General features: G+C 48.8%; 1 protein-coding gene across 1 annotated transcript in view; it reads left to right on the forward strand.

Annotated features, from left to right (window-relative positions):
* The first annotated feature begins 8531 nt into the window (after positions 1–8531).
* Positions 8532–26430, forward strand: part of LOC135918748 (uncharacterized) — a 55189-nt gene continuing 37290 nt past the window's right edge. The window contains exon 1 of the mRNA XM_065452416.1: positions 8532–9389. Coding sequence (XP_065308488.1) covers positions 8781–9389 — 609 coding nt within the window. The 5' untranslated portion in view covers positions 8532–8780. The remainder of the gene's footprint in view (positions 9390–26430) is intronic.

A 26430-nucleotide genomic window follows, 5' to 3' on the forward strand; every position in this document is an offset into this window, starting at 1 on the left:
TCCGCTGCTGACGCTGACTCCTGCAACTCGGCTCAGATGATTCGAATACGCTAACTGAGCAACACAAACGTTGTTCGTGGTTCATAATTGGTTTATGTGGTGATCGCAACTTTTACGAAATATGTATAATTCTGTTCTGTACTTGCAGTGCATTACATGTGTTGTGTATTTTGGCTGCACAAAATATCTGACTTTATATATGCGTACGTGTACTGAACTAATGCGCAGAACTTTGCGACTCATGTACTGTTGGACTGTATATTTTTTATTCATCCAGTGTTCTACTGAGTGCCATATTTCGTGTCGCTATTCTCCCTTTTGGCGCAAATTTGTTTCCTTTGCCAAGTGGCAAGGAGTAGCCGGTGCCACCATAAAGGCGCCAACCTCTCCTAATATTCATTAAAAAAAAGAAAACAAGTTCAGCGGACTCGGCGGAGGCGATTCTGTTAGCTGTACGCGAGAAGAGAATGGAGCTTTTGTGAACATAAACAACTACGCCAGCGTCTACGATGACGTGGTTATCCTGCAAGGTTGACGCCATAGAAACAATGATTCCAGGAAGTCCTCTATGTGCCTATAGTTTGACAGGACGCAGCCCGGGAGCCACAATAGAACCAGTGGCGTTCACACATGAGGCAGAAGCTACCGGCCTGATCATTCTTGCACATTCTTTTTTTTTTTAAACGCGAACGTAGTGAAGAAATTCGAGCAAGCTAAATGAAATAACACTATATTTGTGACAGCGCGCAGCTTCGCAGGGCGCCGGCGAGTATGGAGCGTAGCACGGGCAGTTCTTTCAGGCCCGTGTCTGGGCCGAGCTCGAAAGGGTCATGCGTTGACCCGCCCGAGCACGGTTCCGTGATTTCAAGCGCGGCCCGTACCCGGCCTGGGCCCCAAAGATCAAGACCCAGCACGACGCGGCTCGGCCCGCAGTTCGGTTCGACCCATTAGACCTTGAGTTTAAACGAAGCATGGTCGAGTTCTGAGTTATTCTGAAGCTAGCAGCCGAACACGCATGGACTATTCGATTATTCCGTTTGAAAGCATACGTACGTTACGGTCAAGAGGAAAACAGGCTATTGCAAGCTGGCCAGTGTCGCCGAGAGGGGCACAACGCTTGCCTTCTCTTTAGGAAGGAGAGAATAGAAAACGATGTTTAAGATTATTTGCAAGAGGCAGATTTTCCTGTGCCAGGATTTCCGCTGCAATTTCTGCTAAAAAATAAATATAAAATAAAAGTAGGTGTAAATCGAAAACAAAATTACATCCTCTCTTCACTACGCTCGCGCGTTAAAGGGCGATATGTGTGACCGTACTACACTTCCTAAATAGTTGTGCCGCAATATGTATAGCGAACGTAGAGTTTAACAGCCCGTACTGATCACTAGTCATTTCTTCTCACTTCTTAATCCCAAATAGTCATTATACTGTACAGTGATGGAACTTGAGCCGATAAACTTGGCGCGAATGTATATTTAAGTACCCTGGTTTATCGGCCTTCAGGAATAACATAACACACTGCCACTAGAAGATATTTAAGTGACATTGGTGACATTGGTGAATTTGTGACACGCAAGGTTAACGCTCATGTGCAGTCACATTGTCGCAGGAAACCTGCCTTGTTTGTTCCTTTATTCGGCTTCATTATAAGGCTGCGACTTTACCGGCCGACAATATTGGCATCCGTGTTTCGTAACATGAGCAAATGTGGACTCTCTACGTTGTTCCAACACGTAGGGGCATGTGCAATGTAGGCAAGGTAGTTTTTTCCCTCTCATCAAGTTGGGATATGTTATTCTTGTTTGTTCAGGCAAATTCTCGTGGAACCTACGCAGTGCTAGAAAAACAAATACAAGGCAGTGAACGCGAGGGTTGAGCCACTTAACGTGTGAAAATACCATAAAAAAATTGAACTGAGAGATTTAAATTTTCTGCGTACTGTTTTATGTCTGTTTCTGTTTTGTTCACCAATGGTTGCGAAATTTTGCAGCATCCGGGTTGGCTTAAAGTACTTATCAAAGAACCACGGACATTTTAAAGTTTGATTAGCTAGATTGATTACACATTAAACTTCGCAGAATATTCAAATAGCTTGAACTAACAATGAAGTAATTTGATGCAAACCAGTAGCGAGTTACTCTCTGCTTTAACAAATTAATTTGTGGATAAATATACGAGCCTTCATTTGCTGCAGCTTTATTTCATTACTCAAAGAAGGCGTTGAAATTTGTTTCAGCTTTATTTTTTCCATTATTATAATCGTGCACAAGGGCTCGCAAAGCGGCACATCAGTGAATTCTGCCGAAAATCTGTATAATTTTGTGCAGCAACAAATTATTGTTAACGACTATGCCTTTGGGCACGTCTTCGGCTATTGAAAAATGTAAGTACAGACAGACATACGGACGGACGGACGGACGCTGAAGTAGGCTAAGAATGGTAATCGCATTAAATAGAGGGGTGTGTAGTGGACGCAGGCTATCACTGGTACCGTTTTCCTGTGGGCGAGCAGTTTTGCGGAGTTGCAAATAGCAGACCCGGCCCATTACAGGCCTAACTGAAGCTCGAGCCAGACCCGAGCCCGGCCCGGGCCCAAGTTAATAATTGCTCACCGAGTCGTCTGTTCCCGTGAAACACTGGGTGATGAAAACCGCGTTTGAAAATGCGCCTCGCAGAAAGATATGAGACCAAGAATGCTCTGACGCAGCTTTCGCTTTGCCTTAAAATCAGATGTGGGACAATAAGAAGAGGCGTCGAAGAATTTTTTTTTTTCATATTGTGCCATCCTGCCGAAACCTACTGACGCTTCCTGTTATCACCTTCAAAAAGCAGAATATATCAGTCTATGATCTCTCACCAGACATTGAAATTGGGTGAATCTCAAATTTATTTTCAGCGAGAATGCCACGAATTAAAACTTCAAGCGGCATATTTTGCTGCGAGTCGCAGTATATTAAAGCAGCATTTATGAGTAACAGCAACATATATAAGAACCGCAGTCTATCCACACATTGCGGAAGTTGTTTTACGCAAAGCGACGCCTGAATTCATTTGTGACAGGCGCAAATCATTGAAGGGGTCATTTCTCATCCCTTTTGTTCACCGCTCCACTCGCGGCTCGTAACGCTTAAACTCTATATCTTCGCGATGGCCTCTGGGGTCTCGCATTGGCGCAGCTCCCTCTGAGCCTCTTTCTTAGCGTGACGAAGGACTTCGCTTTCTTCTGCTGCTGTCTTTTCAAAAAGACGCATCTTCGATGCACGAGCAACTTTCAATGGAGAAGCCCGTTGCTTGGGCTTATTTATCAGCAGGCCTTCGTTTCAGCAGAGACGTGAGGGGCTGGAAAAAAAAAAGAACAGAGAATTTTGGGGAGAAACTGCTTTTTCTTTTTCTTTCAGCGAATAAAGAAAACCGTAAAGAACAAAGGGTCCAAATTTACCAAGTAAAGTGGAGTGCATTGATGTAAATTATACGGAGGTTAGATTGCCGTCACTTTGTGAGGGCAAACTTCAGGCGACATATTGTTTCATCCAGTTTGTGTAACATATTTGGTGGTGGCAGTGTGCTAGCTGCATCTCCACTGTTTGTTGCTTCGAGTGGCAACTCCCACATGAATTGCTTATCGCGAGACACAGGATTAAGCCTATTTTTGGGTTGGGAATGACAGAGCGGACACTTCTGGTAATGGGCTCATTCACAATAATCCAGAAAAAAGTGACATTGGAAACTTTTGAGATGCCTTACCTAGTCTGTCCACGGACGTCTCCGCCTACACGGAGGTAAGCATTGGTCGTTTTAAAGAGTTTCGTATCATTTCTTTATGGGATAACTGCGAAACCAATAATTACGTAGGCTACACGAAGCCTCCGTTTCTCGAGAACGCAGCCAGTAATTAATTAGGCTGCGCTGTAATGCGGCCAGTTCAAAGCGCGTGCCAATTATTGGAGCAAAGGTTCGGACATGTAAAAACGCGCTATTCACGTCACCGAGATCTGATATGGCGGCCTCGTGGTAGTGGACACCCCTGTAGCGTACACACACACATTTTGACCGCGCTGCAGAAAGCATACATCACGAGCACTCAACGGGAGAAGAGTGAGAAAACGGCTTCTCCTGCGTTTCCAACAGTAATGGGAAATATGTCAGCTTTCGGAGACACGATCATCTTGTAGATTTTAACCATTGTATAACAAACTTGCACGCCATTTAGTTGCTTGTGATACTTCGTCATCGCCATTCGCACTTTCGGAGACAAAAAATTGTATCATTTCCTGCGTCTAAAGACACGCTGTACTTGTTGCAAGTTAAAAAAATTAAATTATGAGGTTTTGCGCGCCAAAACCACTTTCTGATCATGAGGCATGCCGTAGTGGAGGACTCCGGAAAATTCAACCACTTGGGTTTTTTAGCGTGCACCTAAATCTAAGTACACGGGTGTTTCCTTATGTCGCCCCGATCGAAATGCGGCCACCGTGGCCGAGATCTAACCCCGGCCACGGTGACAGTCTTCGGACATGACAGTCTTGTGAGGGTGAGGCATTCGGCCAACCGACTGTCGGCGCAACCCAACGAGCGAAGAAGGCGATTACGCGCTCTCACATGACGTTCACGTAAATACTTGCACCTGCGCCTCCTCACTACTTTGTCTACTTTCTCACACCCCTCTAGCTATTTGCTCTAGCTATTCATTCGTCTCCGTGAGCCTTACCCTCTCTCCTAGCTGTTTTTGGTGATAACCCACAACGTCAAGCGTACTTTCAGCTGCAACTGAAACCAAAATCTACAGCTACAGAAACCAGAATCTTAGCCATCAGGACGATAAGGTGGAAATAGAGTTACCACTCTCATGGTGTGCTATCGAACGCACACATACATCGTGCTGAAGGTGCCAAGAAGACCGCAAGGACAAAGCGAAGAAAGCGCCTGGCAGCTTGGATAGAGAAACACATGCACTCCAGTGGAAAAAAGGAGTGTGTGAAAGAAGTCAAAGTAAAAAAAAAAGCACACATGAGAGCAAAAGAAGCCCTGAAACCACAGAAGAAAGTAAGATCGCATGGAAGCAACCACAACTGCAGCATCGGGTCAAGAGTATTTGCAGCGCCTGCGGAAAACTGCGCTGACAGTCATCGTAGTCTGACCACGAGGATTGTCATTCGAATGCGCCACAAGCAATGGAAGCACCGCTGTAAGAGGAAACATTCTTAGCGTCAACCGAATGTCATCTTAGGCAACGTCAAGAAAATCACAAGTATTTACCCAGAATGCAGGGGAGAGGGCGAGTTGAAGCGGAAAACACTGTAGTGTCTACGCGGCAGTAAACTACGGCATGCGACCTTCGACGCTATAGAGGTATGCGAATATCGGTTTGACCGTCATCTGGAGCAGATGGAAGATTTTTGGGGAGTTGCATGGACTAAGTAGTAGCTCTGCGCCGTAGACTTTGTTCTGATCAGCAGCTCGACGCTGCCGGCATCGCGGTAGACAAACGGGACTGGCTTCAATAAACTGCCACGTCGTTCCAAAGTACCGGCTGTTGCACCTGGTGCACAGTACTGGAGCGGCCACCGGTCACTACACGTTGTCCCCGCTCTTGGGAAATCCAGTTACTTCGCCTGGCCTCCACGTGGGAGTCTTTGCCCCCTGCTCTTTCTTCCACTATCAGAACTGAAAGCTTTAGGTCAGTGCTCTGAAAGAACCTCCGCGTTGAAGGCCTTACTCGCGTTATTAAGGTTCCGGCGGTCTACGGGGCTTAACGATATACTTTAAGAACGTCGCCCCCTACCGCTCTATAATGCACGCGCTTTGTTAGTGCTCGTCTCGCTTTCTCTCTATCTCCCCCTTCCACTCTCTTTCTCTTTTTATCCCCCTTAACCCATCTCCCGGTGCAGGGTAGCCAACCGGAACTACCTCTGGTTAACCTCCCTGCCTTTCTCTGTATTCTCTCTCTCTCTTGGAAGCGAGGTGGCTGCACGACTGCGCCACCACAACCACTCGGCAAATCTGCTTATAGTGTGGAATAAACCCAGTCGACTCTTCGTTCTCAACATGTCAAAACATGTATTACATGCCTCCGCTTAACCGAGCTTCCAACAGAAGGGCTCCAACATTGATCCGCAGGGCGAAGGGCTGCGCCGCCCAGCTATAGCTAATCAAAAAGTGCGACAAAATGAAGAATTAAGACTGCACACCCTGCGCAGCTGTTGGTGAATTCAGCTTACACGCCGTTTCTTGTGGCGCGCTGGAAGTTGTTGCAAGCAGAAGGTTGCATCTCTCGCCTGTCATTATCATTCAACATTCCTGCCAGCCTGTGAACTTTAAAAAATAATGTCGTGCGGTCGCAACACAGAGGCGGTTATGTAAAGCTTGATCTTTTGAAGGATAGGTGAGCGCTTTATTAACGATCATTTACCTTTTGACGCACAAGCATTTACCTTTATAACACGAGCAGCAGCAAACTTGGAATAGCAGAGGCTGACAAGAAAAAAAAAAACGTTTTTAGAAAACTTACTTATTCAGCGATTCTAATCTTGCTCATTTCGTTTGCTTTAGTAATCGCTTGTATAAAGTTGCTCGAGGGAACTACCCCCGGGTGACCTTTCCCCATCAGAAGACTTGCAACAGAAAATTTGAATGACGATGAGTTATATTGTTTTCGTGAACAGAATTTCTTTTTCGTTCAACTTGACGCAACGTTAGTTAACTCGTAGAAGGAGCCCTAATTCACAAACTTTACGGAAAATCTGAGAGGGTTGGCAAGTATGCATTCAGATTTAAGGTACAGTAAAGGAAGAAGATCAAGGTAGCCATGGAGTCGGTCTCAGTATGGTATGGTATGGTATGGTATGGTATGGTATGGTATGGTATGGTATGGTATGGTATGGTATGGTATGGCGTGGTATGGTATGGTGTGGTATGGTATGGTATGGCATGGCATGGTATGGTATGGTATGGCATGGTATGGTATGGCATGGTATGGTATGATATGGTATGGTATGGTATGGTATGATGAACTTTATTCAGGTCCTGAAGATCAACCCTTAGGTTGGCGCAGGCGGCTCCCACGTCGGGACAGAAAGGTTTAAACTTACCGCCGTATCGTGGGCCTTCTGGACGGTCTGTACTTGATCTAAAAAAAAACTCCGCTGTGAAGGACTCGTCGCCACCGGTCTCTTTTCTTGTCACAGTCTGTGAAAGACACAGGACACTGCCAAAGAAGATGATCCAGAATCTCAGTCTCAGTTAATTAACGGTCTCATTTAGTTATCTAATTAAAATCTCGGATGGTCTCACATGCCAATGCCACGATATGATTATAAGACACTGTACCGCATGTACCGTGCATTGGGTGCTTTAACGTGCACTCAATGCACGGTACGTTGATGCTTTTGCATGTAGCCCCCATCGATATGCGGCCGCCGCGAACCGGGATTTGATCGCGCGCCCTCGGGCTTAGCAGCGCAACACCAAAGCCACTACATCCCCACGGCGGGTCGGTCTCGGTTCTTTAAACGACGAACCTGCTTTCCCGAGAGAAACTGAACCGGAATGAAGTTGGAGTGCTTTGAACAAGAGCTGCACAGGCATTACTTTTTTTTTTCCGTTCGGCATCCTTTAAATGACACAAAGAGGTTCGCGGGAGAGAAAGAAAGCAAACGTCGCCGGTAACAAATAATAACACGGCAAACGTGACTTCATTGGTGATGTGGGGGTAGGCACGCGTGCGTGCGTGTGTGCGAAAGAGATAGAGAGTGTTTGTTTGTTTGTTTGTTTGTTTAAGGAGAGCACAGTCGGCGCTCGCGCAGGCTCTGAGTGCTTTCGTTGATTTTTCTTTTCCTGCCTGTCCGAACGAAGAGCCCATCGGCGCAAAGGCTTTGAAAGTGAGAACGCGTGAACAGTGCTCGTCGGAAAAATGCGCTAGGAAAATCTGTCACACTGTAGGCGCAGGGAGCTCTTTATTTGGTCACCACCAAAGCGACCGTTTCACTTCGAACACGTTGAAGAGATGTCGCTTGGATTGCAGATAATGTTCTGGGGAGATACTTTGGCCAAGTAGGAATAGGCAAGTCGGGAAGAGGAGACAAGGTGTAGCGGGTGTCTGAATAAGGGTATCAGAAAACGATCTCGGAGCCACAATAACTGCCGAGAATGCCACCGCAAATGATCTCAATTGCCGCAATTTGAGTGAAAGAGAACTGCCTAAAAGGAAGAGATAAAGGGGCGCAGAGCATGGACGAAGGAATGTAACCGCAAGCGTAGCCAAGAAAGTTTCAGTGGATACGAATATAGCAACTGACATCTTTCAGCGTGGGTAATGGCAAGGTGCAAAGGTCGAGCACGACACAGGGATTCGCGACTCTGTCGGAGGGAGTCATCCTTGGATAGCACCTTCGGAAAAGATGGGGGGTGGGGGAGGGGGGGGGGGCGCTACCGGAGCCTGACATATTGGCCTGGTCGATGGGTGGCGGCTTCCGGTGCGCGAAATGCCAGGGTTCACGAGCCCCCGCGAGACGTGAGGAGGTCCGCGAAGAAGCGGAGGGGGCGCTGGCCGCGCCCATCGATCCGGGGCCGCCCAGGCGTCGCCGCAACATCGGCCTCCTCCTCCGGCCGCTGCTCAGGCACCGGTGCGCCAAGGCTCGGGCTCAAGAAGAACAAAGGCTTCGAGACGGATCCCCCGAGCTGCAGCCGGTCGCCGGCCCTAGCATGCGGCCCACTGTGAGGGGGCCCCCGCATCCCGCCGCACGACGACGACGACGACACTGCACCGGCGGCTGCCGCCAGGGATGCTGCGAGGGGACGCGCGGTCGCCCGAGGCGGCAGGCGCGTCGTCTGCTGCCCTCGCGACGACGAGCCGCGGCCGGCGAGACGCAGCCGCCGCGGTCGTCGGGTCGCGCGGGGGCCGAGCCGCGTCGTCGCGCTGCAGCGACTCCGAAGAGGACGAGGACGCGTGGTCGCGTGAGGACGACGGGTACGCGACGCCCCCGCGACTGCCGGGCCCGTCGTCGTGTGACGTGTCGCGTGACGACGACTACGACGACGACGACGACGACGAGGCGGGCCCCCATCCTGCTCCGGCGCTTCCCCGCGATCGACCGGCGGGAGCCGACGTGACGGGCGAGCGACGTCAGCGGCGCATGCGTTGCTGCGAGCCGGTCGCGTCGGCCGCCGATCGCCGCGGCGGCTCGTCGGGTCACGAGGCCGGGCCCGCTGCCGCCGCCGCCGCCGCGGCCGGTCGCAGGGCCATGCCGAGCGGCCTGATGAAGCCGCTCGTGGTGCTCGCCTTCCCGGGCATGTACCTCGTCTACAAGATCACCGAGTTCAAGCGCCAGCAGCAGGAGCACAACCGGCGCAAGGTCACCGAGCGGGAGCTGGCGCACCTCAACCACAAGATCGTGAGTGGGCACGGCTTGTTTTTTTCTTGCGCGCTCGCTGCCTGTCACGCACGTACAGCGATCGGCGACGCCGTGTGCGCTCGCGGGTTGTCCTTCGCACCGGCGCTGCTCTCTTCGAGTGGCCTCGAGGGCTCGTTAGCTGCGACTGCCACTTGGGACGGTGCGCGATAAACGAAGGATTTTCGCTGAATTATTCGGTATGTTTGCTCGCGCGCTATAGTGTGCTTGGCGAGGCGACTCGCCGTCGTTGCTTGTACGTTCGAGTGGCGAAAAACAACAGCGTCAGTGCCATCGCGTCGATGTTTGGCAGCACGCTTCACGGGACTAGCGTCGACAGGCTTGTTTTCTTGACAATCACCACAGCGAGGGAAACTGCGCGAAAGCTTTGCTTATTCTCAATGAAATGACGCTGCCAATCAGTTGGCGTATAGTATATACAAGTTTTTAAAAGGCCGAACACGATACAGAGTGTATTTGCGGATTGTATTTACTGGGTGTGCGCTGCTGTTTCGAGTATTCGGTAATCTCCAGTATTTCCAGATATAGTCGAGAGATCGCTTAACATGTGAAATGATGGCACGACGGGCACGCAAAACATCAGCCTCGGATAAATGCCATCGCTATACTTTCTCGACATAGCAAGATAGATGACGCTGGTCGATGAAGGCCACCACGTTTCGAGGGTGTTATACGATGCCAAGTAAAACGAAACCCTCTAACACATGAACCCGCGCTTTAGCTTAAAGACAAACTATTTTGCCCATTCTTACAGCGCGTCTGACCGCGAAAGGCTTTGTTTCCCCTTGTCAAAAAAAATTGCCGCCGACTCTCCTCCGCCCACTCCCGTTCAAAACGAGGCCTCCATAGCGTGTTTTTGAACGCGACCGAAATGTCAGGGGTTGCCGAACATCTCTTCCAAGGGAGGTGACTGAAACGACGCTGGTCCCGGTGCGACGCGATCGCGGCGTGTCGCGGCGAATTCGACGAGCCTGCGTGACTGCCGATTGAGTCGCCGCGTCCTTGGCCCATTCATTCCGCGAGAGACGGGCCTCCCTGCGCGCGCGCGCGCGCCCGTTTTTCATCCCAGCCTCCTTTGTGCTCGCCGCGACTGCGAGGCGCGTGAGATGAAAAGGGCGCTCTCGGTGCGGGGAGCAGCTTCTTCTCGCAGTGGCCGCTGCCGTGATAGCGTCCCACAGCAGGACGCGGCGTGCTCGGCTCTAAAAGGGGGCTTCGCCTTAAGAATGCGTCGGTCGTGATTGCGCATTCTGGCGAACGCCCCGACCGCGCTCTTTTTTTTATGCTTCGAAAGGGAGAAATAACCTAGAAGCCCCGCCTTCGGTTGCCGGACGCAGGCGTCTACCTTTGAAGCACTCCACCAGGTTTCAAGAGCGTAAGCTGACCTGCTCTTTGGTGGTCTTCTTGTCGGATGACAAAAAAGCGCTAGGCCTTTAGGCGCGGATCGCAGCGTTCATCGGCAGAGATACGACAATTGCGAAAAAAAAAAAAGGAACTGAAAGAAATGGAAGGAAGAAAAAAAAAGAATATAGAAACGGTTGGAATTTGTCGTAACACGAGTCTTTTTTTTTCTTCTTATATTATCGAACGAGGTGCTCGCTAGAGCGTCCACTGTTCGGTAACCCTAGACCAGCAACAGTCGGTGACATGTGTTCCTTGCATCAAGCCGCGCCGTTTGTAAAATCAAGGACAACGCGCCTACAACGCCTTCTGCAGGCACGGCCTTTACAATTTACAAAACAAAGCCGTCGAGCCGGCGCGCGTACGAGCGTCGCCATTGTTTATACTTCGCTCGAAAAAATACAGGCTATGGAAGGCGCAGTTCGACCCAATGTTGGTGCCCTTCAAGACACTCACACCGCTACGCCTTCCACCCTCGCACGTCTCGAAAAGAGCGCGGATGACGTGTTACGAGAAAGAAACTTCAACTCTGGAGAGAGAGAGAGAGAGAGAGACTTCCCACGCGTCTCGCCTATACCGCGTCGTCGTCGGGCAACCGTGGGCGTCACATACGCGGCGCGCTCCCTCGGAAAGTCCGTTCGCGTAGCATTGACGCGGTCTAAATATGGAAACCAGTGGGAGACCAGGGAGACAAACATACGGTCGCGCGATCGAGAGGGCACGAGGCGGCAGCCGCCGCCGCCGCCACTGTTTCTGTTTGTCCAACGCCGATTGCCCGTGGCCCGACGACGAGGGGAAGAGGTGAAAGGGAGCGCATACTCTCTCCCCACACCTGCCTCACTTTCTTCCCTACTCCCTTTCATCGCCGCCGCCGCAGGAGCGGTGTTTGACAGCGGGGACTCTGGTAGGTTGATTAGGGCCGCTCTCGCCGGTGGCTTGCCGAGGGCACGTGTATGACGGGTAGGTCGAACCGATTGCGAAAGGCCGTGGTTTACGCTCAGTACATAACGTAGACCTAATTTTATATCCTAGGCTATTCGTTCCGTTTCGAAATATCTTGCTTCGTTCTCTTGCGAAGAGAGAAAGAAGAAAAAAGAAGCGCATATATATATATATATATATATATATATATATATATATATATATATATATATATATATATATATATATATATATATATATATATATATATATATATATATATTGTTTGTTTGTTATCCTGTCTGTAGCGCGTAGAAATAAAAAAAACAAAGAATGAAAACGGGAGAAGAGCTGCGCCTGCTTGCGGTCACTGCGTCGGCCTGCGCCGTAATCGTTTAAGATTGCAACAAACTGTCGTGGTTGTTAGGGACCGAGCTTGGAGGCGAAAACGAATAATTTAATCATAATAGAGTCCGCTGCCATGTCGATTCACTTCGGCGAAGGCGCTCGTGGGCCTTATTTCGCTGATGATCGAGCGTCGAAGGCGGGCGGAGAAGAGTTGCAGCGTTCGATCGTCCGAGAAAAGGAACGCGGTGTGACGAAACTGAGTTGTAAAGGTCGACACGAGTTTCGTGTCGCTGACTAGCAATCTCGTGGGAGTTGTAAGAGCGCGAAATGACACGGAACAAAAAAAAAAAACAATTACAAGAGGCGAGAGACTGCGTCAAGTGCGGTCAAGTTACTCTACTACCACTGCGTTGCGAACTCGCAATAAACTACGCGAAGTCGCACACGCAAGAAAGGAAAGATAGGCTGGAACGGCTAAGTACTCGTACACTGCTAATATTGCGTAAATTTAACAGACTGGGTAAGTTTCCTGAGTGTATGGCTTCAACCTTGCTGAGTGGAAGTTTGCCAGCGTGATGCTGGCGCACTTGATCTTTAAATGAGAGGGCACGTCCGCAGTTAGAAGGTGTAGATGCGGCTTCCACGATGACATCGCGTGGGACTATGGTAAGCTGCCGCTAGCACTTCATGCACTTGAAACGCGTGGTCATGGAACATCGTCTTTATCTCAGCGGTGGCCAGGACCGTCACCATTAAAGGGAACGTACGATTGGGAGGGACCGAACTTGGAGCTTAATTAAGACAGGAGTATTTTAATAAATTATTCGTTGTGATCACTGCGATGAAGATTCTTAAGGGTACGTCAGTCGCTTGGGATATTGTCGACGATAATTATCCGTTACTTATCTCACGGTTACCACCAAGTTGAGACAAAGAGAGAGAGAGAGAGCAAAACAGTGAGCGGGCTGGTAAAATATTGATTGATTGGTTGATTGAGTGATTGATTTTAACATTCCAAAGCAACATCGGGGCTATGAGAAACATGGTACTAAAGGGCTCACGATTATTTTTGACCACGTGGTGTTCTTTAAAAAGCACCTACGTATAGCCAAGTGCACGGCCGTACAAAACACTGAACGACCGTGGCGGGTGCTAGCTGGCACAAGAAACTGGGTGAGAGTTTTGCGAATTAGAGTTGCTATGGGAGATGGCACATTGCTGCAAGAGTGCAAGAATCGTACGAAACAAACAAAAATAAATAAAACAATGAAAAATGAGAAGAAAGACAAATCAGGAAGGGGAAACAGAGGACGAGAAAATAAAATAGCACGGGCTGTTAAAAAAAATTACCGACGATTACGTTACTTCCTAATGCGAAATTTGAGCGCAGCAAATGAGCTGTTTCACCTTTTCGATAGATTGAGGCAAAGAAATCGAGCAACACATGTATGCGCTATCACAGAATTTTTTTTTTATTTTTCACACGTATTCCTTTAACAAAGACTCCACTAACAGTTCTTGACAGTCATGAAGGAAGCTTTGTGGTCGGAGAAATAGACTGATATATGTTCGACTTGGTACACCAATGCTTGATTCTCAAAGACGAGATCTATACAAGTGCCTCGCGAGGTTGTCACAGCCGTGGGACGCGTTACGAGCGAGAGGAACGGGATGTTCTCCCGCATAAGTGTTAGGAAATTGCTGTTTGTCTTTATGTCAACATTAAAGTCCCCCACTACTAACATCGGTGTGGATCGATGGACGGTTAATGCGAGTTGCAGGAAGTGCACGACGTCTTTCGTGAGTGCGGTAGCGGACTCACGAAAGCGGTATCAGTCGGTCGCTGCTAGCGCTGGGGGGATGAAAGGGGGGCGGAGCTGGTTACGAGGCCGACGATAACGCCGACGACGACGCGAAACCCAGGAACGGACGCCAAAGAGCCATTTGTGTAGCCAGCCCTTCTCCGCAGTCTCTCCTCCTCCCTTCCATCATCCTCCCTCGCCCGGAGAGCCGACAGCGCGCATGCGCGGCGGCGGAGCAGATTCGTCGGCGAGCTGGTTACGAGGCCGACGACAACGCCGACGACGACGCCGACGACGACGCCGACGACGACGCGAAACCCAGGAACGGACGCCAAAGAGCCATTTGTGTAGCCAGTCCTCCTCCACAGTCTCTCCTCCTCCCTTCCATCATCCTCCCTCGCCCGGAGAGCCGACAGCGCGCATGCGCGGCGGCGGAGCAGCAGATTCGTCGGCGAGCTGGTTACGAGGCCGACGACAACGCCGACGACGACGACAACGCCGACGACGACGACAACGCCGACGACGACGACGACGCGAAACCCAGGAACGGACGCCAAAGAGCTGCGCTCTAAAACGCTATCGCGGACAGCCGGCACAAATCAACAGCAGCTATATCAGCATTGCTTCTCCTTGAAAGGGTGCTCTGTCTCGTGCACAGTAGTTTTGCCAGAAGTGCAGCTTTACAGGAGCAAAAGCGCTCCGCGCGCACTCGCACTCACTTGCAACGCATGCACACACAGAAAGGGAGAGGGGTTGCCTGGTTTCTTATTTATGGGGTTTCCTCTCGTTTATTTTCGGTGCAAATTTGGGCGCGTCTAGACCTCGCTGCTATAGAACAAGCAAGCAGAGCTCTAAGGATGCTTGCCTCCCACCACCCTCGGGCTCAGCGCAGTTACTGAGATTGCAAGGAGGTTGCGAATTTGAGTTTATTTTACCTACAGTCGAGCGCAGGAAGCTGAGATACTCGGGGAAGAGTTTATGGTTTTACTAAGGACGACAGGAGTTATTTCATGTTTGGGGCAAACCCAGCCAGCCAGAGTACAAAAAGGACGAGAAAAAAAAGAGAACATCAAAACAAGAACGAAACGTTAGGAATCGAAGAGGGAGACACACACAAAGGAAATTAAGAGCGTTTAACACGCCGGGCCTCCCGACAGTCCAAGAGTAATAGCTTTGGAAAGTGGTAGGAGGCAAAGTGAGGGCAAGTCGCCGAGCCTGATAACAGCGCACGAAAGGCGATGCAAAAAAGAAAGGTAAATAACACGTTGGCAAAGCTTCCAACGCACTTGAAACAACAACGCTCAACAAAGTTATTCTCGCTGAGAGCGCGACGTAAAGCGGGTGCACAACATGCTACTTGTATTATTATTTCTTCTTTACATTTTAGCTGCACGCATACAGTGTATGCGCCTATTCGATAAGTACTTTTTTTTTTCATTCACTTCTTGAGCCAGCGTGGTGGTTTATCAACCTCTTCTTTATTTTTCCTTTCACGCTTCTGGATCAAGTAATAATTTTTTACGGGCAATGAAACCGGGTCTATTTGCGTTGTTTAGTATGTTGCTGAAAGCCGTAAATCTGAAACTCTCCTGACGCAAACATGAAATGCTTATTTAGACAATTCCGCGCCTTGCGCTTCGTGACCTAGTTGAAATTTTTTTGCCTGATCTGAGGTGTTTGCGCTTCGAATGAAAATAAGGCTACAAAATTGTGCTGTGACCCTGTACTTCCTTTCCAGAAATTGTAACAAGATCAATAAGTGATGGTCGTCCATTTCGGCGTCTAGCTGTATAAAGCTACATTCACTGCGACGAATCCTTTGTAACGAGTTGTATAGTGAAAGCTCTTCGTGAATTTTCTCATAGCTTATCTATGCTTCATTGCCCATACGTGGATGTCAAAAGACGTGGACATGGACGTGGTATGAATAAAAAAAAATCGTGCAAGTAGTTTCAATATGCACGTCTACTTCTTGAGGGCCAATCAAGCGACACTCAGTATATGAAGCAAGCTTTCTCCTTTTGGTTAAGTATAAATCATTTCTAATTTTTCTTCTTTTGGACAAGTATAAATAATATATAATTTTGTTACAATGTAAAAATTTCTAGTTAACATTGTGGCGTTGTAGTAACGGTAAAGAATAAGACACTGGCCAAAGGCGTGAGTTCAGAATTTGTCTCATTACTGAGTAAAATTGTGGCAAAAAAAAAAACTTGTAGCGCATAAAGCATCACCTTTGCCACGAACACACTCGGCGCTAGTCAAAATATAATGGGCGATATCCGAAACATAGCATCTGTCACGTGTTCCCAGCTACGAAATTGCTTCCATCACCCGGGGCGTGAATTTATCCTTTATTCGTCATTTATACACTTCTCAGCGTGCATATATTCCATTATAATCGCTCACGCTCGCTGTCATTCTAGATTGCACAACAGCGTTCGAGTAGAACGTGCAATCGGGTTAGACAAGAAACTTTCGTCACAGAATCCTCGAGGACATTCAAAAATTTTGCGATACAGTTAACGTGTGAAAGGGAGAAATTGTCATACACCCGACTGTAGCCACGAAGCTACAAAGGAAACTCGTACGGTTTTCTCACTCTTGGTGAACTTACCTCCACCTTTCGGGCTTCCGCTAAAATTATTTTTCGTATTCAGTAAGCGCGTCTCGCGCAGAACGATGAGTCGATAACAGCGATGAGCTGGTAAAAAAAAAACGAAAAAAAAACGTTCGCCGGGCCTAATGCAAATTATGTACTCGTCATAATATTGTGGTTACTGAAAGCATCGCACTAACAAATGGTACGCTGGAGTCCGGGAATAACTCGCGGACGTGCAATTCCAATTCATCTGGAAATCCAACTTTGCCGTGCAGGCGTCATCGCCATTTGAAGCGCAAGGCAGGCTGTAACGGTTTCGGTTGCAACGCTGCAAACTCAAATGTCACAACGCGTTCTTTGACTACCACAGAAAGCTACTTTGTACGCTGACAGTGATACTGACGCCCCAGATTTGCATTCGTACCAGTGCAACCGACTCGCCTCTGAGCTTCAATAAAAACTAATCGATAAGACAAGGGAACACGATTAATTCAAAACTGGCTTGTCGCTACCAATAGTCAATGGCCATAGTTGTGTAGCCTCCTGATCTATAGAAACGCGTTACAATAGCGCTTTCCCTAAAGCACGTTGCATTTACGAAAGATAGAGATGTGAGTGAACATCGCTGGTTGATGACCTTGTGCTGTTGGGGACCGAGTTCGTCACATAAAGCTGATGTTGCTGTTGTTGATGATAATTTATGATGATGATGATAATAAGAAGGACATTGGTGATGATGATATTGGTGATGGTTCCAGTACCTTTCTAAGGCTTATGACGCTGCGAAGCTTGAAGCGAAAGCTTCGAGACATGCGGTGCTTTTAACGGCGACCGGGATGAGTTTTTTTTTCCTTTTTATGTTTTCTTTAAAATCCTCAACAATTTGACATGGTTATATCTAGAGAGAAACGCGGCATTAATAATTGCTTGGAAGTACAATACAGCACCGGCGGTGGCTTCAGAAGCACCGATTCGCTGGTCACACTGACTTCTGACACACTGACGTCTCAGCAATCTGCCAAGTGCAGACGTATTTGCCTAGCAAAACATGCACGGTGCAGCCGACTATAGTTGACTATATAGCTATAAAGCTAGCTGACTTCGTGGATCTGAAGAGGATCGTAGGCGGTAGTTTTCTGCGAAATGTCTGAACTTGTTTTTTTAGAAGTTTCCGCGACAAAAATTTCCAAGTGTTGTTTCTCTGAGTACATCCTTTTTGTTCTCAAACCCTAGTCGGCTCTTTGCTTTCCCTATTTCTTCGAGGTAGCTTCGCAGTCTCACCATCCGTTGCCCTTTCGATTATCTGGCAAGACAGCCGAATGCGAGATGCATTGGTTCGCTGTCGCTTTCGATGGTACGTTGCTTCACGACCGAGCCGCCACTTTGGCGAAATTGTAGGAAGGCATCCCCAATGTCAGTTCACTAAATGCATTACGGTCTCCTTAATGCCTACACGAAACTCTTAGAAACGGGCTCCACGCTAGCACAGCGCGACATAAAGGCGACGCCATCGATCGCACTGACAGGGTGACTCGTCGTCAGACAGCTTTTAACCGAACCTGGACAGACGCCGATGCCATTACAATTGATGACCCGATATTGTTGCTGCGTGACAGGCCTTTCAGGCCAACGACGGCGACAAAAATCATTCTGGCGACCTTCGGTGTGCGGCGCGTGCTGTGAAATCACGATTTGTTGTTCTTTTTCTTTTTAACTTTCATCCTCGCGGGCTATGCATTCACGGTACGTTATTCTTTGCGCTTGCTTACGCGGCGCTGTTTCTGGAGCGAAATATACACCGCCCTTGTTCTTCTTCTTCTTCTTGTTCCTCGTTTATTCGCGAGGTTTTGAACCAACACAGGTACTGAAAAAGAGACGGAATTCCGTCTCTTTCTCATTAGTACCAGCGTCCGTCTCAGAAACTGTGGTCTCAGTGCCTGTGCCTACCGTCGTCCGTACTTAAGTACGGACGACGGTGGCTAGAGAAGCTTCCTCTATACAGGTTGAGCCATTAAAAGCGCATATCAAAGACAGATGTACTTACCGTATTTACTCGAACCTAAGACGTGACATCTTTTTTATTTTGTCACGCGATATGAAAGATGGAAACAGTGCTTGGACAGGGGCTTTAACTGAAGAATAGCAGCATCTAAAACCAGACCGGTCGCCGCAGCCTCACCACGAAAGTTGACTGTATTTGCGTGGGATCTGGTGCTATTTGTAAGTCTATCGTTTTTGGATGCTAAAGCGTCATGCTTTAGCATGACGCTTTAGCATCCAAACATTTAGCATCCAAATGCCGGCATTTGGATGCTAAATGCCGGCATCTGTCACCTTTGGCAGTGAAACAGCGCCTAAAGTCGAGTTGCTATTCGGTGCGACGCCACGTCACCAGCTGCGCCTCGACGGAGCAGAGCGGGAACAAGGGAACACCTACTGGCCATTAGCACGCCAGGCGTTGCGTGAGGGGAGAGGAGCCCTCGCACTCGCGCGAGCGCTCCTCGACGGAGCAGAGCCAACGCCTCCTAGGTAGCAGGCCTGTGCTCTCTGCTTTATGACGTCATGCTACTTGGACCGAAATTTCCACTGTAAAACCCGGCGTGACGAAAGCGCTGACGTCAAAATCGCCGCGATTTCTCAAGAGTATTTCCATTAGATTATATGCCAGTCGGAAAAGGTAGCACGACGTCATGGATTGAATTGCACAGGACTTGTGCTATCTAGGAGGCGTCGGCAAAGCGGACGAAAGGGAGCACGGGCTGCGGCCATAGCGCGCGAGGTGCAGAGAGAGGGCATCGCCGCGTCGGTGGCATGCGGCGTTGGCGGCTTGTTGGCCCAGGCAGCACGCACCGGTATGGTAGATTACTCACAACGCAAAACTCGAAAGAACGCTCAGCACCGTTCAATTGAACATTAATGCTTTCGCATTCACAAGTCAAGAAGTGCCTAGGTGCCTTCGAATTTTTTTTATCAAAGGACGTCCTACCGAGTGCCCTATACATTAGAAGTATGTCCTAAACCACCTATTGGGGCCTGGGTTATTCTTGTCTTCTTGGACAGTACACTGAAGAATGGCGACCCAGTCTAGTTTTGTTGAATAATGATGACTTTTGAGATCTTGCACCGCTTAGGAAAAGATACTGCGCGACACAGACTAAGACGAGTAGAGAGAGACACAGACTACAGGGCCTTCTCGTTCCTCTCATCTCTTCTTCGTCTGTTTTGCGCAATGTCTTTTCATAAGCATTATCGATCAAATAGCCCAGCAACAAGATTTACCTTTCAGCGCAAAGGTGAAACGTCTCGCTGTTCCCAGTGTCCTAGCACATACCTTATCTTCTAGCGCTTTCGGTCAAACTTCTCGGGGCATTTGAACCATGCGCATACGAAGTGTCTCGTACCGCGGACACTCCCACATTATTTGTTTGGTGTGGCATGTTGGTGGCACTTAAAGTGAATGAGAGGACATTCCTGCAGCTAAACTCATGTGCAGATCTTTTTTGAAATTCGAAAGTACTGCATATCGAACGCGCTTGACGGAGCTGAGGCATGCACACTTTCCTACTTCTTTGTTAGCAAAGAAAGTGGGAATCAGGCACAGAACGCCATCTGAGAGGTCGCCATTCGGTGAACGTCAGACACGCGAACGACCTTTTCATGCACCACGCAATAATTTAAGTGAGTCGCGAATACTGTCGTACTGTCATAATAGAGTGTCTGCCGAATACTGTCGTAATATTGTGTCTTAGCCTAAATCTTGATAATCGTTTTTTGTAGTCCGCGTAAACTTGTATAAAGAAAAAAAGCACTAATTCAGCGTGAATTATTACTCTTCGCTGAAGAACTACGAACCACTCACTTGCTGTTCGGCATCATTTGGTGTGCACGGACTAATAATTCCGGTGGGCAGTTATTGAATGAGCCATACGTCACGAAGACTTCAGGTTGAAACCTCTGATATCGGTGCAGTGGTCTCGACTGCTCCACGGGACCATCTGCCATCAGATGCATGGAGAGGGCCATCTGCCACTCTCCATGCGGCCCACATCGGCAGGCGACGCACATTCTATAGCGACGTCCCCGATCTGCCATTACAACATACTTTCTCTACAAAGAGCAGAAGTGTTTGCGCTGGTAGTGATCCAATTATGTCATTATATCGGTGATTTGTAGCCAACTGGCAAGGAGCGCATAAAATGACGAGACAACGACATTAACTTTGAAAGCAAGGTCTGCTAAATGCCTGTAATAATGCCGCGTGGAAACCGAAGCGAAAAAAAAAGATTCTCTGAGTGTCCAGTATAGTGAAGTGAAAGTACTAATTGCGTTGAGTACGCTGGGCGATCATAAAACGAACACCGCAGCTATTTTTTTTTGTCTTGCACGATGATAAATATGCTTTCTAGTGAATTGGACTAAACAAACAGGAACATCATACTAGTGCTCCTCATCCAAACGGGAGTCCATGTGGGTCGTACTGGTCGCTTAGCGAAATCAGTTATTTACGCTTATTCATCGGGTGAACTGAACTGAAAAAAAAAAAAAACTACTCATGTGATGGATTCCAAACCAGCCTCGACATGCCACCGAAGATGGCATGAGTCCTCTTGAGAGTGCATTTTCCCCGCAATTAAGCTTTCTGTTTGCCCACTTGAGAGCGCGACCAGACCGTCTTGTCAGCTTCTCCACTGACTAAAGGCACGCAGATTGCCGTCCGCACACAGCGCCTTGTGCCCACCACGCGTGTACATTTTCGCATCCTTCTCTTCTTCTTCTGGTCCTGTTCATCGCACTGCCTGTTTAGCACTGTAGTAGTTGCGCTGGTGACCATCTGCCATAACTGCCTGTACCCTTCGCCGCTGCAGAAGATGCTGCATGGAAATTTATTAGGTTGTTTTAGTGCATTGTGGCACGTGATTAATACCTGAACGAGAGACAGCAGTGAAACACTGTCTCATTAGTTGCAAGTGCGAAATCGTTCTCCGATAGGTGTGGTCGCGAGCGACCACTAATTTCCGCCATTGAGGTACTACGCAGTGGCCGTCCAAGGCAAACCGTGAGCTTCTGGGCTAGATCACGTTCGATTCTGCCGCCTAAGACAAAAAAAAAAGAAAAGTAAGCGCCAGTGAGCCGTCGATAGGAAAGATCGACTCAGCTTTATTTTTTACTATAGGTTGTGCTTATATGTTAGCTTTGCAGGTAAAAACCACTAAAATCAAGCTATGTCGTTGATACGGGAGAAACAGCGCCGCAACACATATTACTGTCAAAGTGCACAACGTCGGGGAACTAGCCTCGGGCACTTTCCCCGTGCCCCTTCCTGCCGTGTCGCCTCGCCAACAGAAGGCAGGCCCAATGCCTCTTCCTTCAATATATGTCGGCTTATCGCGACTGCCTCCCTGCAGATTTAGGCCTGCGGAGAAGCTTCCTATTTCTCCTTGGTACTTCGCTCACCTAGATGTTCGACTTTCTAGCGATGCTCCAAATACGTTCAAGCACCCACCAGAGCGCCGGTGCATTTTAAATGCGTAAGCATTTCTATGCCTACCCACAGAAGAAACCCGTTCGTCTGTCCGTTCGTCACGTAAGACGAAAGCGGCGAGAACACAACGCACATGATGCTATCGTGTGCACCCACCCGCCGTGGTTGCTCAGTGGCTATGGTGTTGGGCTGCTGAGCACGAGGTCGCGGGATCGAATCCCGGCCGTGGCGACCGCATTTCGATGGGGGCGAAATGCGAAAACACCCGTGTACTTAGATTTAGGTGTGCGTTAAAGAACCCCAGGCGGTCGAAATTTCCGGAGTCCCCCACTACGGCGTGCCTCATAATCAGAAAGTGGTTTTGGCACGCAAAACCCCATAATTTAATCGTGTGCACCCTGTCCCCACCGCAGATCGCTTTCAAGATAGGGCCCGGGCGGCTGCGCCATACGCAGCCGCCACCGGAGTATGGTTGATAATGGTTCGCCGCGGATGAATGAGACGCTAAGATAACGGCTTATAATAATTGGGGCGTCAGCAGCGCACCTGGCACATCCACCTGCAGTAGTTTGCTTGCGTCATCAATTCACCTTGCGCCGCCGTTCGCAGCAGTTCATGTCGCCACAGCACTGTCATATATACTGATCGGATCAAGTTTCATAACATTGATAATGAGACCTGTCCGCGTAGAGACGAGAAGGGGGCCTGATGCTTTACGCATAGTCTGACAACTCCCATAGGAGTTTCTGCGTGATTTTTTCCAGAAAGAACGCTGGGATCTCCGACGGCCACTGATCGCACGGTGAACGCTGTCGCGCGAGCAAGCACTTCGTTCCTTATACCTTTTATTTTCAATTTTCTTTTTTCTTTACCTTTCCACTTTTCTTTACCCTACTCTTGTGAAACAAACCAGGCGCAACGTGGTTAACTTCTCTGCCTTTAATTTCTTTCTCTTTCTTTCTCTTTTGACTTTCAGTACCAAGGATTATATTTATGACGAAAGGAGAATTCTCATCGTCATCTATCAAGTAGCTCTCCATACTCTTCGCGTACCCTACATAAAAAGACCATCTTTACATTTACACCGATGGTTCGACCACTCCTGCGGGTCTGTCTGATCTATCATCTTTTCTGGAAAAGCTACTAGTGGCAAGCTTAAAACCCATAACTGGGCTATGTCGGCAGCTACCGAGCTTGCTACTTTTTACATGCTCTTCGTGTAATTTGTCCATAACCGACTCTAAAGAGAAGATGGAGGGAGGGACAAAGAGATAAGATGGAAAGACAGGAAGGTTAAGCATGATCGCGTCTGCTTGGCTACCCTACACGTGAGGAAGGAGAAGGGGGAAAGAAAGATAAGAAGGAAAAAGAAGAGAAGGAAACTAAGTGTGCGCCCACGCGCAGATGAATGTCCACTCACGTTTCTAGTTAAAAGCGCTCGTCCAGCCTGGTTGTCTTCAAGGAGTCATTAGCGCTTTGGTAACCTTGCGCATTCTAGAGGTGTGCGAACGAGGACCCAAGATCTTTGCTTCCTAGAATGGTATGTAGTTTAAACGGCTACGACTAGTAAACAGAGCATACCGTTGAGAATGGTAGGTCGGATAGCGACCCAGAATGCGCTCTGTAGTTTCAATACACCGGCAAGATTGGCATGGCTTGCTGTTGGCTATTCCTATGAGGAATGAATAAGCGTTCGTGAACGCGACTTCTAACCACAAGTGCACCACCAAAGTTGTATCACGAGGGCAGAGCTCGGCTGGACAGGTGAAGTCGCAAGTCATGGTCCAGTGAACACAATCGCGAGTTGATGAAATACGGCGAATTTGAGTGTCGAAGTGTGATGCAGCAATGAAGCAAGTAAAGCTGTCACGTTGCGTCAGTTCTCGACAGCGCTACTGGTACGCACATGATCTTGCTGGTGAGCCAAGCACGCGTCTTCATCTGCCCTGTCCTTTACTAAAATGAAGCGCCTTCATTGTTTCTAAGGCATCACTACAGTGTTCGCCGTCCACCCTACGGCGTTCTCGAAAACGCCTTCATCGTCTTGCCGAAAAAGAACGCGACGTCACTTTTCAATGGCTGCCAGGCCAATTTGAAGCCATGGGTAACGAACTTGCCGATGATGCTGCTCTGTCCACTCGTTAGGACGGCGTACATGAGCTCATCCAGCTGTCAACAACAGATGCGGACAAAACACTGCACGGTTGTGCATAATGCTGCATGGTCCTCGTGGAAGATGCCAAGTTTTCAGCACTCCCGCCTAAACTGCCTGAGCCTTTTGACGCGAAAGCATCAAGTGAAGCATTGAGCGAAAAAGCCGCCGTCTGCAGCAGCGAAACGGATCCTCAATTCCCATTGGCTGTGATGCCACAACCCGTGCGCGCCTCGACGGAGAAGGCTGGCGAATCGGAACGCCTCTTGCTGTGATAGTGCTACAGGTGTTGCATGACGGGAGAGGGCGTCGCAACGACGCCACGTCACCAGCGCACTTCGACGGAGCGGATAAAGCGTTGCAACGTCGCGGGGCGAGACGGGTTGTCGTCGGCGAAGCAGTCGAGTGATGCGTCCGTTCGGTTGCCGCCGTCCAGCTCTCTAACGCCCGGCGCGCTGTCATTATCTGTCTCTCTCTCTCTCTCACGCCCACTGGGCTTAGCTGCTTCGCACGCCTGCCGGACTTGGTGCCCGCTGCTGCTTCCTCGGTCTCTCGTCGCGCAGGACGTCCATGGAATACGGCGTCCTTGATTTCTCAGCAATATCTTCCAAATGACTCCGCTCTACAGCCAACATGCTAACAACGTAGGAACTGTGCAAACAAAATAAAATAAATAACCCACACTAATCTAATCGCAATACTCGATAACACACCCGAATAATACCCTATAACATTACTCGCGGCGCAAAACTCGAAGGACCTCACAGCGGCGTTCAAGTGGACATTAATCATTTCGCATTCACAACTCATAAGAATTGCTTTGGTGCACTCCTCGGATTTTTTTTTTTCTCTTCGTATCCCACCTGCACTACCCCGAACCGAGACAACAGTATTTTGGTTGCTGCGGCTTCGCGCTACGTTGAGATCTTTTGCCTGCCGCGTGAGATGTCTTCCTCTGGTGTCTGTGGCGATTGCGGCAGCGAAGAGACCATCGAGCACGATCCGTCAGTTTCAACATTGAAGAGCTCGTGGTTCAATCCCGGCGCTAGGACAGAATTTCTTTTACACACTTTTCTTAGGGAGCAGACAAGGTTCTCATTGCTTCCGTTGGTTTACAGAAGCAGCGCGGAACGTGCAATGTGCATATGTGCTGTGGAATATAAAACTTCTTTATAGCTTCCGCGGACGCCGGCACCCATAAAAAGCAGCCCGCGTCGGAACTTCCACTCACCGCCGCGCGATAAACGCGCTGTTATCATGACCTAAATGCGCTTGAAGTAGCTTCTACCTCGATCTGTATCGACTACTGGAATTCTTTCTTTTTTGTCTGCGGGCAGTGTACTAAAGAAAGCGCAGTTTTAGAGCAGCTCAAAATTAATGCCGCGACGCCCTGCGATGCCGCTTTAAGGCTAAACCCCATTAGCGCGATTTTGTGCGCGACAGCGACGAGCGACGGGTTCGCGCGACGGATCGGGCCGTCGCTTGAACAGATCGCTCGGTTTTGCAAATCTAGAATTCGTCGCTCGTCGCCCGGAAGTGCTATGAGCGACTAGCCAATAGCGCGAAGCCACAACTGAATGTACATAACTCCAGTACTTCCGATTATCGCACGGAACGAGCAAACGATTGAATTTTTATACGTGCAAGGATAAGAACCTACTGCAAGACTTTCAGAAATATTTTATGCTGCTTTTTACAGTAAAATACATCAACTTAAGTTAATAAAGCACGCGTCACGCTAGTTTCGGCGCCTATATTGCTGCCCTCATACCGGCAACAGTGGGGAGACGTCGCTCGAAGTCGTCGCTTGCATGGGGTGCAACTTGTAGGCGACGAGCGAACGCGACAGCCATCTCCATCGCGTCGCTTGTCGCTGTCGCGTGCAAGATCGCTTGCATGGGGTTTATACTTTAAGCGCCCGCTTGTGCATACATTCTGTAGTCGGGACAAAAATTAATATCTTGGCCCGTCTAGGCAAAAGTTTTCTTGCGCACGAACATTGTTCTTGTTGTTCTCGTCCACTTGTTCCACTATGTAATAAGTTGGTCCGATAAAGGCGTTATAGGCTAGAAACATTGCATCCGGTGGTGCTAAACGCGTTTGGAATCGGTAGCTGCGACCAATTAGTAACCGTGACTACCTTGTTTAGTCAGTAATGTTACTAACTCTACCGTTACTAACTGCAGTTGTACAGAGGTAATGAACACTGTGATGGTTAGGTAGTAATTTGAACAACCTTTTATATGTTTAAGCGTGAATGCATCGGTGATGCCCAGTCACAGATGACACTTGCGACAAGTGAGTTTCGCAACTATGAT

The sequence above is a fragment of the Dermacentor albipictus genome, chromosome 1, assembly GCF_038994185.2.
Source record: "Dermacentor albipictus isolate Rhodes 1998 colony chromosome 1, USDA_Dalb.pri_finalv2, whole genome shotgun sequence".
Classification (NCBI taxonomy): Eukaryota; Metazoa; Arthropoda; class Arachnida; order Ixodida; family Ixodidae; genus Dermacentor; species Dermacentor albipictus.